Below are 16,146 nucleotides of genomic sequence, written 5' to 3'. Positions count from 1 at the left end.
TAAATATAATAGACGTAGCATCAGTGAAATCACCCATTGGTTTGTGGACTGCTATTTTGAAATCTGGTCACCTCAGACAATTTTAAAGCCATTTTAAAGCAAGGAGTTTACATTTTGGCCAAACTAAAGGAAACAAGGGTAGAGAATGACAAAAGAGAGATTGGATAGAGAGACAGTGAGAAAGGCAGGGCTACAGAGAGAACAATGATGATGGTGGGATGTGCAGAGTGAGGGAGGAGGGGCATCACAGTCAAACAGGGACTGAGAGAGAGGAGGGGACGAAGAGAATGTGAGAGAGATAATTCAGTTACATGACTCAGGTTTGTTCAGAAAGCTGCCAGAGCTGCAGATCTCTGCAGATCTCTGCAGATGGAGGTTGAGGACGGAGCCCAGCTCTGCTTTCCACAGTTCCCCAAACACCTCCTGCAGGAAGCCCTTGTCTCCTTGGCCCCAAACAGTTACCATTATGTTTGTACTCCATCTCTCTGCTCACTGTGGCTCTCAACCTGCTCATCATCATCTCTATCTCCCACTTCAGGCAGGTATTAACTTCTCAGCTTCTCTCTACAGGATATGTAACTTAAAAATGTGAACAGCTGCTGTATATTAGGAAGAATTGTCTTTGAGTTAGTACTGAATAATTTTGCTCCAAATGTCTGACGTTCATGTCTACTCTCTTACCAATACTAAGCATTGCTTTCTGTCCACCGTGACCTCAACCAAGTCATTTTAACTGTCTACACTTAAACATATGGTAATTATGATGTGGTGGATCGGAAAATGTTCAAACTCATGTGGATTTGTATTTTTCTTTGATTACTTGTTTGGGTTGTTTTGTCATTCTTGTTGGTTTAATGGTGCTTTTCTCTTTCCTCCAGGCAGCTCCACACACCCACTAACATCCTCCTCCTCTCTCTGGCTGTCTCCAGACCTTCTAGTGGGCCTCAGTGCTGATGCCTGTGGAAGTTCTCAGAACAACATCCTGCTGGTTTCTTGGTGACTTTGTGTGTGCTACCTATAGTCTTCTTTCAGTCAACATTCCCTCAGCCTCAATAGGTGACATAATGTTCATATCAGTTGACCGTTACTTTGCTATTTGTGACCCTCTGCATTACACCACCAGAATCACTGTCAACAGAGTTAAATTCTGTGTTTGTCTGTGTTGGCTCTGTTCTTTTCCTACAACTTTCTCTTTGTGAAAGATGACCTGACTCAACTGGGGAGGTATAATTCCTGCCACGGAGAATGTGTGTTGGTCTTTGACTTTGTCTCAAGAGTAACAGATCTTCTTTTGACCTTTTTTCTTCCAGTTACTGTCATCATAGCTCTGTATCTGAGAGTATTTGCCGTGGCTGTGTCTCAGGCTCGTGCCATGCGCCCTCACATTACAGCTGTCAAACTGCAGCATTCAGTGACTCCAAAGGCAAAAGAAATCAGAGCTGAAAGCAGCCAGGAATCTTGGTGTTCTTGTTGTTGTGTTTCTAATATGTTTCTGCCCATATTTCTCGGTCTCTCTTGCAGGTGACAACTTGGCTGTTGCTTCATCTTTATTCTATGTTCTCTTTTGTGTACTATTGTAATGCTTGTCTAAAACCCCTGTTATGTATGCCTTGTTTTACCCCTGGTTTAGAAAAGCAGTTAAACTCATAGTTACACTTAGTATACTGCAGCCTGGCTCATGTGAGACCAACATGCTGTAGAGAGGCTGTGGAGGGACTGAGATCAGACTCGGTTTAAGGATTTAATGAATATGTTCCTGCTGTTCAGTGTGTGAATTATCAACAAAGAAAGTGAAGATGCTGCATTTAAAGAAAGAGTCATAAGCACCATAAACTGTTTCTAGGTAATCACCCAGTTTAAAGCAAGCTTTAAATTCACACATCTCAACTCAGTGAGTGAAATATCAAATACAGAAGGTTAACATATGCTTTTCCATCTTTAAGTCTAAATTGTGTATGATCAACAATTGAAAGGCCTGTGCTTCAGCTTTATCTTGTTGTGTATTTTGTCTCTGTGATGCTGCTGCCTTTAAAGAAAGAGTCATAAGCACCATATACTGTTTTTTAGGTAATCACCCAGTTTGTAGTACCCAAGTATGACACTTATGTAGAGTCTTTTTTTCCGAGGGAACCTTTTTTTCTTTGCGATAGGAAATATTTCAACCCAACACAACATAAGAGCTACTAAAGCTTTGTATTTACGTCCCTATCTTTAGTAAAAGCATCATCTCTGTGATTTGTGTGCATTTAGTTGCAAACAGAAATCACAGACCTGATGGGCTCCTGTTTCACAGAGAAAAGATGCCCCTGAACAGCCACACTTTCCCGTCAAGTATAGAAAAACATCAGCTGTGAGCAGTAATTGGGTTTCATATTAAACTGTCAGTACAAAAAGATCATGTTCCCTTTACAAAGTTGTTTTAATCATTTCAGTTTAGTGTCATTCATATGTGATCCCTGTATAACATATATTGTCTTTATGATGAATTATTTAAAGCACTATGAAGTCCTGTTGCGAGAAGTAAAAAAATAGATTATTTGAAAAGACTATCTACAGTTCATCAGATCATTGCAGTCACATTTCCAGAGAAACATGTAATCATAGGACAGAGAAAGTTAAAGTTTCACAAATTATGTAAAGTGTAATGGGTTGCAATTTTAAATCATATTTTATTAGAAAATGCTTAGAATTATTGTCATTTATTTAATGTTTACATAGCATAGTGATTGGTTGTGAAGTCACATATGATAATAAACAGACATATTCATAATGTCATATTGTGTCTTTTTTCGATTTTTTCAAACAGATGTGAAATGACAAGAGACAATAATGACATGTTGAAAACTCCAGAACAAAAAGCTAAACTAGGTGTTGTATTAGCCTTCATACTCCTGGTCATCTGAGTATGAATGCTGCATTCAAAGCTGCCCAAACCAACCGCACCAAGGGGGGAAAACCAACCCTAGTGGGATTCAACCAAACTAAATGAGGCAGGTGTGAAAGCCTGTGCCATGCAACAATTATTGTTCAGTGTAGAGCTACATTATCTGTTGTTTATTCATGAAATGCTCTGCTGACTTGCCAGAAGATGGAGCTGTTGACTTGTATTTTGCAGGATAGTAATGAAGTAAAGTGGTTTGAGATGACAAGGTGAATAGAGGTGTAGTCAGGTCAACCTTTGTCAAGTCCAAGACCAGCACTAGTCAAGAGTCCAAATGAGAGACAGAAAAATAGAATCCCCTTCAAGACCACTTAGATACTTGTTCATAATGTATGTGATGCAAGAGACACTATATCTTTTATTTTAAGATAATCATTTTGCATTATTTTTGGTAATGATCCAAAAGCAAGAACAGTGTAACAACACTGTAGGATCAAATGAGTCTATAGACAGGTGTCACAGGTGTCCCTAAAAACACAGGTGTCCCTAAAAAATACTAATGTTCCCATTTTTTGAAACTTATCACTTGTCTTGAAGAATCCACAGTACAAAGTGTTCAGTGACATTGTGTCTTCAGTACTCGGATCCCTAATAATACAGGCAAACAAGAGGGTCCCCGCAGCTTCTCTGCTCGGCCCCTAATTATCATCAAGAGATTTATTGGAAATTTCCTCGGGTATGTAAAGTATATCAAATGTGGCCAACCACACTCATCCCAGAGCTGAGAAATATAGTACACCCAAAAGTAAATGAAAGAGCAAGACACTCCAATGGGGTTATTAAAAAACAGTTACCAGTTTCTGTGTTTTTTTGCACTTCATCAAAGGACCAAAAATGTAACCTATTTAGCAAAATTGTGATCAGATGTATGTGGGTACACGTAACATACACCACAAGGATGAGAACACAATAGTAGCATCAAACATAATGATGGCATGATCTTTAATAAGTGTGAATGGATCAAAGTGACACTCTAAAATCCACTATGAAAACTAAAGATCAAGATGAAAGAGTAACATCAATATTGAACAGGCTAGCCTGTTATGTAGCTCACTTCAAATCAAGCTAAAAGAGGTGAAGAAAACAGCAAACACTTTAAGTAAAATAGGTCAGACTATGCTAAGCCAAATGAAGCTATGGACTCGTGTGCAGTAAGGGTTTTTAAGCAGGAAGAGGTGTAAAATTATAAATACATGGTCTATAATCATAACCATACGAACTATTAATTATTGAAATCTTCTAAATTAAAATATCTTTGATTTTGTGTCTCCAATCCCCACCAATCCTCACATAAGCATAATGTCAGAGTACACAGTGGCATGTTAACCTAGGATGAGCTGATAATTTCAGACAGGTGTGTTGATGCTCTGAAACATCTAAAACATGCAGGGAAGGTGTCCAAAGAACAATGGCTGATTATGTATAAGATGTGTGACATTGTGACCATTTGAACTCACAATCTTCAGGTCCAAAGGAAGACACTGATCTCAGTGAGCTGTTGTCCAGGTGATGACTCCTTTAGCTATTTAGCTATATTTTATTCAGTCAGCCTGGGTTGACTCAATAACATGACTTTCCTTAACTGGAACTGGACTGATTGTTAATCAGAATCACGTGGGTTAATGCAGACACACATTTACAATATGCAGGGCAGTTGTCCACAGCTGTTCTTTTACTTAAGATATCAGAGTACTTCTTCCATCACTGGCAAAAAAGTCAGTAAAATGTTCTTGAATCACTTCAAAGCAGGTCCAACACAGAGAACACAACAGCACCACTAACTTTATTCTGTTATTTCTATTGACTGTCTCCTTAACTCTTCTCCGGGAACCATCACCTTATCGTGGTGGAGAGGTTTGTGTGTCCCTATGAACCTGAGGGCTGTGTTGTCTGGAGCTTTGTGCTCCTGGTAGGGTCTCCCAAGGCAAAGTGGTCTCAGGTGAGGGGCCAGACAAAGAATGGTTCAAAAATCCTATGAAAAATCGAGGAAGGGATGAAGTGACCCTGCCCGGAGGAAGCCCGGGGCCCCCCGTCTGGAGCCAGGCCCAGATGGAGGGCTCGTCAGCGAGCGTCTGGTGGCCGGGTTTGCCACGGAGCCCGGCCGGGCACAGCCCGAAAAAGCTACGTGGCGGACATCCCTCCATCCCATGGGCCCACCACCTGTGGGAGGAACCGCTGGGGTCGGGTGCGCTGCCACATGGGTGGCAGTGAAGGTCAGGGGCCTCGACGGACCAGACCCGGGCAGCAGAGGCTGGCTCTGGGGGACGTGGAATGTCACCTCTTTGTGGGGGAAGGAGCCGGAACTTGTGCGGGAGGTGGAGCGCTACCGGTTAGATCTGGTGGGGCTTACCTCTACGCACAGTCTTGGTTCTGGAACCATACTCCTGGATAGGGGTTGGACTCTTTTCTTCTCCGGAGTTGCCCAGGGTGTGAGGCGCCAGGCGGGTGTGGGGATACTCACAAGCCCCCGGCTGAGCGCCGCTACGTTGGAGTTTAACCCGGTGGGACGAGAGGGTCGCCTCCCTACGCCTGCGGGTTGTGGGGGAAAAACTCTGACTGTTGTTTGTGCATATGCGCCAAACAAGAGTTCAGAGTATTCGGCCTTCTTGGAGACCTTGAGTGGAGTCCTGCTGGGGGACTTCAACGCGCACGTGGGTAATGATGGAGACACATGGAGAGGTGTGATTGGGAGGAACGGCCTCCCTGATCTAAACCAGAGTGGTTGTTTGTTGTTGGACTTCTGTGCTAGTCATGGATTGTCTATAACGAACACCATGTTCGAACATAGGGATGCTCATAAGTGTACTTGGTACCAGAGCACCCTAGGCCAAAGGTCAATGATCGATTTTATAATCGTTTCATCTGATCTGAGGCCATATGTTTTTGGACACTCGGGTGAAGAGAGGGGCGGAGCTGTCAACCGATCACCATCTGGTGGGGAGTTGGGTCAGGGGGTGGGGGAAGACTCTGGACAGACCTGGTAAGCCCAAACGGGTAGTGCGGGTAAATTGGGAACGTCTGGAGGAGGCCCCTGTGCGACAGACTTTCAACTCACACCTCCGGCGGAGCTTTTCGTGCATCCCTGTGGAGGCTGGGGGCATTGAACCCGAGTGGACAATGTTCAAAGTTTCCATTGCTGAAGCTGCGGTGAGGAGCTGTGGTCTTAGGGTCTTAGGTGCCTCAAGGGGCGGTAACCCACGAACACCGTGGTGAGGTGGTCAGGGAAAGCCGTCCGACTGAAGAAGGAGTCTTGTTATCCCAGACGACTCCGGAGGCAGTTGCAAGGTACCGAAGGGCCCGAAGGGCTGCAGCCTCTGCCGTGAAAGAGGCAAAGCAGCATGTGTGGGAGAAGTTCGGAGAAGACATGGAGAAGGACTTTCGGTCGGCACCAAGGTACTTCTGGAAAACCGTTCGCCACCTCAGGAGGGGGGGAAGTGAGGAACCATCCAAGCTGTGTACAGTAAGGATGGGACGCTGTTGACCTCAACTGAGGAGGTAATAGGGCGGTGGAAGGAGCACTTTGAGGAACTCCTAAATCCGACTAATACGCCCTCCATGGTAGAGGCAGAGCTGGAGGATGAGGGGGTATTGGCATCAATTTCCCTGGTGGAGGTTGCTGAGGTAGTTAAACAACTCCACAGTGGCAAAGCCCCAGGAATTGATGAGATCCGTCCAGAAATGCTTAAAGCTCTGGGTGTGGAGGGGTTGTCTTGGTTGACACGCCTCTTCAACATTGCGTGGAAGTCTGGGACGGTGCCTAAGGAGTGGCAGACCGGGGTGGTGGTTCCCCTTTTTAAAATGGGGGACCAGAGGGTGTGCGCCAATTACAGGGGGTATCACACTTCTCAGCCTCCCGGTAAAGTCTACTCCAAGGTGCTGGAAAGGAGGGTTCGGTCGATAGTCGAATCTCAGGTTGAAGAGGAACAATGCGGATTCCGTCCTGGTCGTGGGAACAACGGACCAGATCTTTACTCTCGCAAGGATCCTGGAGGGAGCCTGGGAGTATGCCCAACCAGTCTACATGTGTTTTGTGGATCTGGAGAAGGCGTATGACCGGGTGCCCCGGGAGATACTGTGGGAGGTACTGCGGGAGTACGGGGTGAGGGGGTCCCTTCTCAGGGCCATCCAATCTCTGTACGACCAAAGCGAGAGCTGTGTCCAGGTTCTCGGTAGTAAGTCGGACTCGTTTCAGGTGAGAGTTGGCCTCCGCCAGGGCTGCGCTTTGTCACCAATCCTATTTGTAGTATTTATGGACAGGATATCTAGGCGTAGTCGGGGTGGAGAGGGGTTGCAGTTCGGTGGGCTGGGGATCTCATCGCTGCTTTTTGCAGATGATGTGGTCCTGATGGCATCATCGGCCTGTGACCTTCAGCACTCACTGGATTGGTTCGCAGCCGAGTGTGAAGTGGCTGGAATGAGGATCAGCACCTCTAAATCGGAGGCCATGGTTCTCAGCAGGAAACTGATGGAGTGCCTTCTCCAGGTAAGGAATGAGTCCTTACCCCCAAGTGAAGGAGTTCAAGTACCTTGGGGTCTTGTTCCCGAGTGAGGGGACAATGGAGCGGGAGATTGGTCGGAGAATCGGCACAGCAGGTGTGGTATTACATTCAATTTATCGCACCGTTAGACGTAAAAGAGAGCTGAGCCAGAAGGCAAAGCTCTCAATCTACCGGTCAGTTTTTGTTCCTACCCTCATCTATGGTCATGAAGGCTGGGTCATGACCGAAAGAACAAGATCCAGGGTCGACTATCGACCGAACCCTCCTTTCCAGCACCTTCGAGTAGACTTTACCGGGGAGGCTGAGAAGTGTGATACCCCTGTAATTGGCACACACCCTCTGGTCCCCCTTTTTAAAAAAGGGGGAACCACCACCCCCGGTCTGCCACTCCTTAGGCACCGTCCCCAGACTTCCACGCAATGTTGAAGAGGCGTGTCAACCAAGACAACCCCTCCACACCCAGAGCTTTAAGCATTTCTGGACGGATCTCATCAATTCCTGGGGCTTTGCCACTGTGGAGTTGTTTAACTACCTCAGCAACCTCCACCAGGGAAATTGATGCCAATCCCCCCCTCATCCTCCAGCTCTGCCTCTACCATAGAGGGCGATTAGTCGGATTTAGGAGTTCCTCAAAGTGCTCCTTCCACCGCCTCTATTACCTCCTCAGTTGAGGTCAACAGCGCCCCATCCTTACTGTACACAGCTTGGATGGTTCCCTCGCTTCCCCTCCTGAGGTGGCGAACGGTTTTCCAGAAGTACCTTGGTGCCGACCGAAAGTCCTTCTCCATGTCTTCTCCGAACTTCTCCCACACACGCTGCTTTGCCTCTTTCACGGCAGAGGCTGCAGCCCTTCGGGCCCTTCGGTACCTTGCAACTGCCTCCGGAGTCGCCTGGGATAACATATCCCGGAAAGACTCCTTCTTCAGTCGGACGGCTTCCCTGACCACCGGTGTCCACCACGGTGTTCGTGGGTTACCGCCCCTTGAGGCACCTAAGACCCTAAGACCACAGCTCCTCACCGCAGCTTCAGCAATGGAAACTTTGAACATTGTCCACTCGGGTTCAATGCCCCCCAGCCTCCACAGGGATGCACGAAAAGCTCCGCCGGAGGTGTGAGTTGAAAGTCTGTCGGACAGGGGCCTCCTCCAGACGTTCCCACTTACCCGCACTACCCGCTTGGGCTTACCAGGTCTGTCCAGAGTCTTCCCCCACCCCCCTGACCCAACTCACCACCAGATGGTGATCGGTTGACAGCTCCGCCCCTCTCTTCACCCGAGTGTCCAAAAACATATGGCCTCAGATCAGATGAAACGATTATAAAATCGATCATTGACCTTGGCCTAGGGTGCTCTGGTACCAAGTACACTTATGAGCATCCCTATGTTCGAACATGGTGTTCGTTATAGACAATCCATGACTAGCACAGAAGTCCAACAACAAACAACCACTCTGGTTTAGATCAGGGAGGCCGTTCCTCCCAATCACGCCTCCATGTGTCTCCATCATTACCCACGTGCGCGTTGAAGTCCCCCCCAGCAGAACTATGGAGTCCCCCGACTGGAGCCCCCATGCAGGACTCCACTCAAGGTCTCCAAGAAGGCCGAATACTCTGAACTCTTGTTTGGTGCATATGCACAAACAACAGTCAGAGTTTTTCCCCCCACAACCCGCAGGCGTAGGGAGGCGACCCTCTCGCCCACCGGGTTAAACTCCAACGTAGCGGCGCCAGCCGGGGGCTTGTGAGTATCCCCACACCCGCCCGGCGCCTCACACCCTGGGCAACTCCGGAGAAGAAAAGAGTCCAACCCCTATCCAGGAGTATGGTTCCAGAACCAAGACTGTGCGTAGAGGTAAGCCCCACCAGATCTAACCGGTAGCGCTCCACCTCCCGCACAAGTTCCGGCTCCTTCCCCCACAGAGAGGTGACATTCCACGTCCCCCAGAGCCAGCCTCTGCTGCCCGGGTCTGGTCCGTCGAGGCCCCCTGACCTTCACTGCCACCCATGTGGCAGCGCACCCGACCCCCAGCGGTTCCTCCCACAGGTGGTGGGCCCATGGGATGGAGGGATGTCCGCCATGTAGCTTTTTTCGGGCTGTGCCCGACCGGGCTCCGTGGCAAACCCGGCCACCAGACGCCCGCTGACGAGCCCTCCATCTGGGCCTGGCTCCAGACGGGGGCCCCGGGCTTCCTCCGGGCAGGGTCACTTCATCCCTTCCTCGATTTTTTCATAGGATTTTGTGTGACTTTTTTGTGTTGTTATAAGGACGAGATTGGATTCACTATATGCATTAGCACATTATGTATTTCACGGCCTTGTCAGTGCAGTTGTCTGTGCACTCGCTGTGGAATCAAACCTCTCTGATCTGAACCATCCTTCTGACTTTCTTCACACAGTTGTGTCTGGCCAGAGGTTTTATCTGGAAACGGACCCTAAATGAGTCTTCCGGTCGAGTTTGAAGCCGACAGGGGCTCATGTGGCGGTTTCTTACATCAAAGGGTCTCGCACAACGAGCCCGGTTCTTTCCAATTGAAATACATACAAAGGTGGGCCTCCACATGTTGTCCATCGGCCTCAGTCAAATCTGGTCACCTCCCGTTGCGCTAGACGGACAAGTCAGGTGTCGGAGCGTTCGGCGAGACCTCGGCCGCGAAGCAACGGCGACCTCGAGTCGACGCCCCCGCGTTCGGCTGAACGGGCCTCGGTCGGACACACGAAGCCACACGAGACACTTAGGCTTCACTGAGGCCTTTTGTGACCCTTTGTGAGCATTATAGAATAACGGGCCAATTCAGTACTTCTAAACGGATTCGTAGCTTCAAAATAGGCACGCGCGATTCCCGCGGGATGCCAAATTGAGCCGTGGTGGTTCGGGGCCCCTGAGTGGCCCCCGTGAACAACTGGCTTCGGGAAGGGGCTAGAAGGTTGGGGGTTGAGATTCGGGGTACTACGGCCTCTGTGAGCCTCCCGGACAAGTTTGAAGCTGAGTGTAGCTCAAATGACAATGTCTACCATTTAAGGGTCTCGCACCTACAGTTCGGGTCCACTTGTTTGTTTTCTTTGTTTCTTTGTTTTCATATTCTGAGCTCACTAGAGGGCGCTAACTGTTCAACAAAAGTTTGAATGCACACTGAATTGCCAGACACTTCTCCTCTACGCCAGCGGCCTTCTGCTGCGTGTTATTCAAACGCTCCCCCGCCCCGGGTGCTAGAAGGTTGGGGGGTTGATATTTGGGTTCCTACGGCCTCTGTGAGCATCCCGGACAAAGTTTAAAGCTGATTGGAGCTGATATAACAGGTTCTTACACGAAAGTGTCTCACACCTACAGGTCGGGTCCACTTGTTTTCATATTCTGAGCTCACTAGAGGGCGCTAACTGTTCAACAAAAGTTTGAAAGCACACTGAATTGCCAGACACTTCTCCTCTACGCAGCGGGCCGGGGTTCGAATACGTCCAGCGGCCTTCTGCTGCGTGTTATTCAAACGCGCTCTCCCCCCCCCACCCGGGTGCTAGAAGGTTGGGGGGTTGATATTCGGGTTCCTACGGCCTCTGTGAGCATCCCGGACAAAGTTTAAAGCTGATTGGAGCTGATATGACAAGTTCTTACACGAAAGTGTCTCACACCTACAGGTCGGGTCCACTTGTTTTCATATTCTGAGCTCACTAGAGGGCGCTAACTGTTCAACAAAAGTTTGAAAGCACACTGAATTGCCAGACACTTCTCCTCTACGCAGCGGGCCGGGGTTCGAATACGTCCAGCGGCCTTCTGCTGCGTGTTATTCAAACGCGCTCTCCCCCCCCCCCCCCCCCGGGGCTAGAAGGTTGGGGGGTTGATATTCGGGTTCCTACGGCCTCTGTGAGCATCCCGGACAAAGTTTAAAGCTGATTGGAGCTGATATAACAGGTTCTTACACGAAAGGGTCTCACACCTACAGGTCGGGTCCACTTGTTTTCATATTCTGAGCTCACTAGAGGGCGCTAACTGTTCAACAAAAGTTTGAAAGCACACTGAATTGCCAGACACTTCTCCTCTACGCAGCGGGCCGGGGTTCGAATACGTCCAGCGGCCTTCTGCTGCGTGTTATTCAAACGCGCTCCCCCCCACCCAGGTGCTAGAAGGTTGGGGGGTTGATATTCGGGTTCCTACGGCCTCTGTGAGCATCCCGGACAAAGTTTAAAGCTGATTGGAGCTGATATGACAAGTTCTTACACGGAAGGGTCTCACACCTACAGACCGGGTTTTTTCCAATTGAAATACATACAAAGTCGGGCCTCCAGATGTTGTCCATCGGCTTCCTGAGGTTCGCAGTCAATTTCGGTCACCTCCCGTTGCGCTAGACGCACAAGTCAGGTGTCGGAGCGTTCGGCGAGACCTCGGCCGTGCAGCAAAAGCGACCGCGAGTCGATACGACCGCGTTTGGCTGAACGGGCCTCGGTCGGGCAAATAAAGCCACCTGCGACGCGTAGGCTTCACTGAGGCCTTGTGTGACCCTCGGCGACCATTATGAAACAACGGGCCAATTAAGTAGTTCTAAACGGATTCGTAGCTTCAAAATAGGCACGTGCGATTGGTGCGGGATGTCGAATTGAGCCGTGGTGGTTCGGGGCCCCTGAGTGGCCCCCGTAAAGAACTGGCTCTGGGAAGGGGCTAGAAGGTTGGGGCTTGGGATTCACGGTCCTACGGTCTCCGTGAGTCTCCTGGACAAGTTTGAAGCTGAGTTTAGCTCAAATGACAATGTCTACCATTAAAGGGTCTCGCACCTACAAGCCGGGTGTTTTCCAATTGAAATGTATACAAAGTTGGTCCCCAGCGGCCTCCTACATAAGTTAAATGAAATAAAATGGTAATGTAGTCAGAGTTGTCTTAATATGTTTAATGTTTTGTTAAAATTTCGAATGAAGAATGATTAATTCAAACGCATGAATGCAACTGAATGGTGTACACACTTTATTTTTGTATGGGTTTTACGTGGTTAACACACTTTTAAAGAAGTCAGGATGAACATACTCTCAGCCATTGCATCATATCAATAAAATTGCAGTTAAAATGGAATGTAACATGTTGTTGTTTCCCAATTAGAACATTCATAACACATTGGAATTAAAACATTCTTAACACATTGGGACCTTTGAATAAAGTATGAGATGCATTAATTTAACTTGTCCTAATTTGATACAACATAATTAATTTGTATATTTAAAAAAAAAAAAGTTGTATTGTGCTTTTTGTTTCCATGTACAGAGTGAGAGTTGTGGAGTGAGTGTGGCACAGATGGAGTTGCGGAGTGAGAGTTGTGGAGTGAGTGTGGCACAGATGGAGTTGCAAAGAGTGAGATGGATGAGGATGAGCCAGCCCCAAGTCAGACTTCAACCAAAATGGGACACAAATGTCCAATGTGTGGGCTGGAGTACGTGGACTTGGTGCAGCACCTTAAACTAGGTGAACATGTGGTCAACAAAACCGAATTGGACCTTCTCTGCAAGCTGTCCCACAGACAGTAAGTGTCTTATCTAATGTATTTATGTATCCAACTATATGTATTAATTTATTTATCTTTATAACTTGGCCTTTTTGAGGCCTTTAGTGAATTATTATATATATATATATATTTTTTTTTTAAATAACTGGACCAAGTAATTAGTTCTAAATGGATTCATAGCGTTTTGAAATTCATGATATTACTGTGTCTCTGGGTCCTCTGGTTGAGGTTCTGGAGCTCAAATGACATTAACATCTTCTAACATTAAAGAGTCTCACACCTAGAAGGTGGGTCTTTTATTAAATAACCGGCCAATTGACTAGTCTGCTGCGACTCGGGCGTGATGCACAATTACGCCGTGGTGGTGCACGCCGCGTGAGCTGTGGACAGGCCTTTTGACCTTTTTAGATTAGAGGGACCCACACCTAGAAACTGTGTGTGTGCGTGCATTGTATAAAGTGGCCTTCCTCTGCTTTTACAGATGCCGCCTCCTCCTCCTCCTCTTCTTCTTCATCCTTGTCCTCTGTGGTCCTGGGTGTCTGCCAAGAACAAACGGCCACTGAGGTCATCCAGTGAGGTCATGTCCCCATCCGCAGCTGAGCCGTTTGCCAATTCCTCGCCCGGAGTTCCACAAGTAGCGCATTTAGGCTTTTCACGCCTATTTTCACCCCTTCTGGCGCCATACTCGTAACGTACTTCACAAATGCGACGGCATCCGTCAGGTAGCTTCTTACGGTCATCCGTTTCAAGCCTTGCTCGGACAGTCCGGCTGCATGTCTTGAAATACAAAAAACATCAATTAGGTCACGTCTTCTAGTCTTTTAGACATTGATAATTCTTAAAATGTTGTACTTACTTCCTGATCTGACCGTAGTCCTTCAGAAAGAAGGTTCAAATGTGGCATGTGACATAAACCTCAGGAAGTTCAGGACGTGGTTAGCTCGCTCGCTGGCTGGCATTCTCCTTCATTTTCCACGTGGGATTGCTTCCTTCCGTGTGCTTCGTGAACTCCTCCGCCAGTTTTACTAAAACAGAACATACCTTTACAACACAAGTGTACAAAAAAGCCACAATTGGGAAACTTAAGGAATAAAAAAACAAAAAACATACTTTGATGGTTAATATTTACCATGTTGCGGCACTTTCGATGGTGAATAGGGCTCGTGCCTCCTGTAGTTCACTGCCTGAAATTGAAAAGAGAAAATGAGCTTAGTTTGTCACATATATTGCAGTGCGCTGCATTTCATCCATGCCATGTTTCGATGGTAAAAGACCCAACTTCTAGCATCGGGACCCATTAATGTAAGAAACTCAGTTGAGCTCTAGTCGGCTTCAAATAATGAAAATGTTATATCAGAGTCGGAGGAATAACGCAATGCTCACAGTTTCTCGACTGGCTGATGAGTGCAACTGTTTAAGTTCACCATTCCGGTCTACTTCGGACTCCAGCATCCCCTTTACCACCTTCAGCTCAGCAGCAAGGATCTCGCAGTTCTTGATGGACGGGGATGGAGTCCTCAGAACCGGCTTGTTCCTTCTAAACTTCATCATCTTTCTGGGCGAACGGCTGGCAGGTTCGTTAAACGGTGTCACACTGGCGGAAGGAGTGGCAAACGGCTCAGCAGCGGATGACTCCACGACCTCACTGGCAAGGGTTGTTCGATAGTGTCACACTGGCGGAAGGACGGGTAGACGGCTCAGCGGCAGCACAACACTCGTCAACCAGTCGAGAAACTGTGAGTAGTATTCCTCTGATTCTGATATTGCATTTGAATTATTTGGAAAGGTGCTAGAAGATTAGGCTTTGGGATTCATGATATCACGGTCGCTGTGAGTCTTCTGGTTAAGTTTGAAGCTGATTGGAGCTCAAATGACAGTGTCTTACATTAAAGGGTCCCACAGCTAGAAGCCGGGTCATTTCCCATTAAACTACTTATGAAGTTGTCCAAGTAATGAAGAGTGTTCAAGGTTTTTTTTTTTTTTTCTTTTTCTTTAACAATTCTTTTATGTATTTCCAACAGAAGGACAGATTGGCAGTCCCTCCTGGTGTAAGAGCACTCACATTTAACAAATCTGAACATTCAAGCAGGATGAGCCATATGAACGGCAACGTATTTGAGCTCTTACTTGTATTTTAATTTTTCCAGGTGCAGAAGGACCAGGGACAGCGGAGGTGCTCACAGAGCATATCGACACACCCTCGGCGTCCTCCGACACACCCTCGGCGTCCTCCGACACACCCTCGGCGTCCTCCGACAGACCCTCGGCGTCCTCCGACACATCCTCAGCGACCTCTGACACAGCGACGCCCGACCGACTCCCCGCGTCTGCGCTTTCTTCCAACAGACCCCTCTCCTCAGGCTCCTCTTGGCCGCCTGGCAGCTCAGGGGATCCCACCGACTGCATCGCTTTACCTAAAATGGTATCAAACATAAATTAATACACCTAATGACTTGGGCAAGTCTCTTGTCAATGTACTTTTGTCTTAACTGTTTCCAATTACCATGTATGGGTAAGGTGTACTCAAAAAGAGCCGTCTGGTGGAAAACCATCCTCCTCACATTGTTTCTCTTATCAACCGTTTTTCTCGCTGTGTGCGCCGTTTCTCGTCGGAAGAAAGTGCAGATTGTTTGAATTGCCATCCGGCCGAGGGCATGTCGCAAGAGTGCACATGCAAAGACTGATATTTTTCAATTGAGTAACTGAAGTGTGGAGAACATGTGCTTTTGCCTCTGCCTGTGTGTGTGTGTGTGTGTGTGTGTGTTTGTGTGTGTATTAGCTATATGTTTTTGTTGTATTGTGTTGATGTCCTGTCATGAGCACACTGAAGCAAATTCCTAGCAACTTGCACTGAGTTGTATGGCAATAAAGTATTGAATCTTTTTCTTGTACTCTGTTTTTATTTTTTTAAATACAATATGAATTCAGGTGATTGGTGTGGAGGACAATTCTAGCCTTGTGGAGAGACAATTTTATCCATGCTTCCTGTTATGTTTGAAGCTGATTGGAGCTCAAATGAGTTTCTTACATTAAAGGGTTTCACAGGTAGAAGCCGGGTCTTTTCCCATTGCAATACATATGAAGTTGGTCCCCAGTGGCCTCCTGACCTTTGGAAATGCATTTAACTCTTTGCTGCATAATTTCGATCTTGGGCTCCTCATCTAATAAAAATATTGTTTGTTTTTGTTTTTCTTCCTGTAAATGTACCAAAATTGCAGCAACATCACA

General features: G+C 47.4%; 1 protein-coding gene and 1 pseudogene across 1 annotated transcript; both read left to right on the top strand.

Annotated features, from left to right (window-relative positions):
* The first annotated feature begins 369 nt into the window (after positions 1-369).
* On the top strand, positions 370-13,494 carry LOC144525877 (trace amine-associated receptor 13c-like; annotated as a pseudogene).
* A 449-nt stretch (positions 13,495-13,943) lies between these two features.
* Positions 13,944-15,763, top strand: LOC144525902 (uncharacterized). The gene is made up of 3 exons (XM_078262962.1): positions 13,944-14,654; positions 14,940-14,966; positions 15,066-15,763. Exons 1-3 carry the CDS (start codon positions 14,547-14,549, stop codon positions 15,351-15,353), a joined length of 423 nt encoding a protein of 140 aa, XP_078119088.1. The 5' UTR covers positions 13,944-14,546; the 3' UTR covers positions 15,354-15,763.
* Positions 15,764-16,146: the final 383 nt, after the last annotated feature.

The sequence above is a fragment of the Sander vitreus genome, chromosome 11 (assembly GCF_031162955.1).
Source record: "Sander vitreus isolate 19-12246 chromosome 11, sanVit1, whole genome shotgun sequence".
Taxonomy (NCBI): Eukaryota; Metazoa; Chordata; class Actinopteri; order Perciformes; family Percidae; genus Sander; species Sander vitreus.
This window is presented reverse-complemented; position numbering and strand designations above follow the sequence as displayed.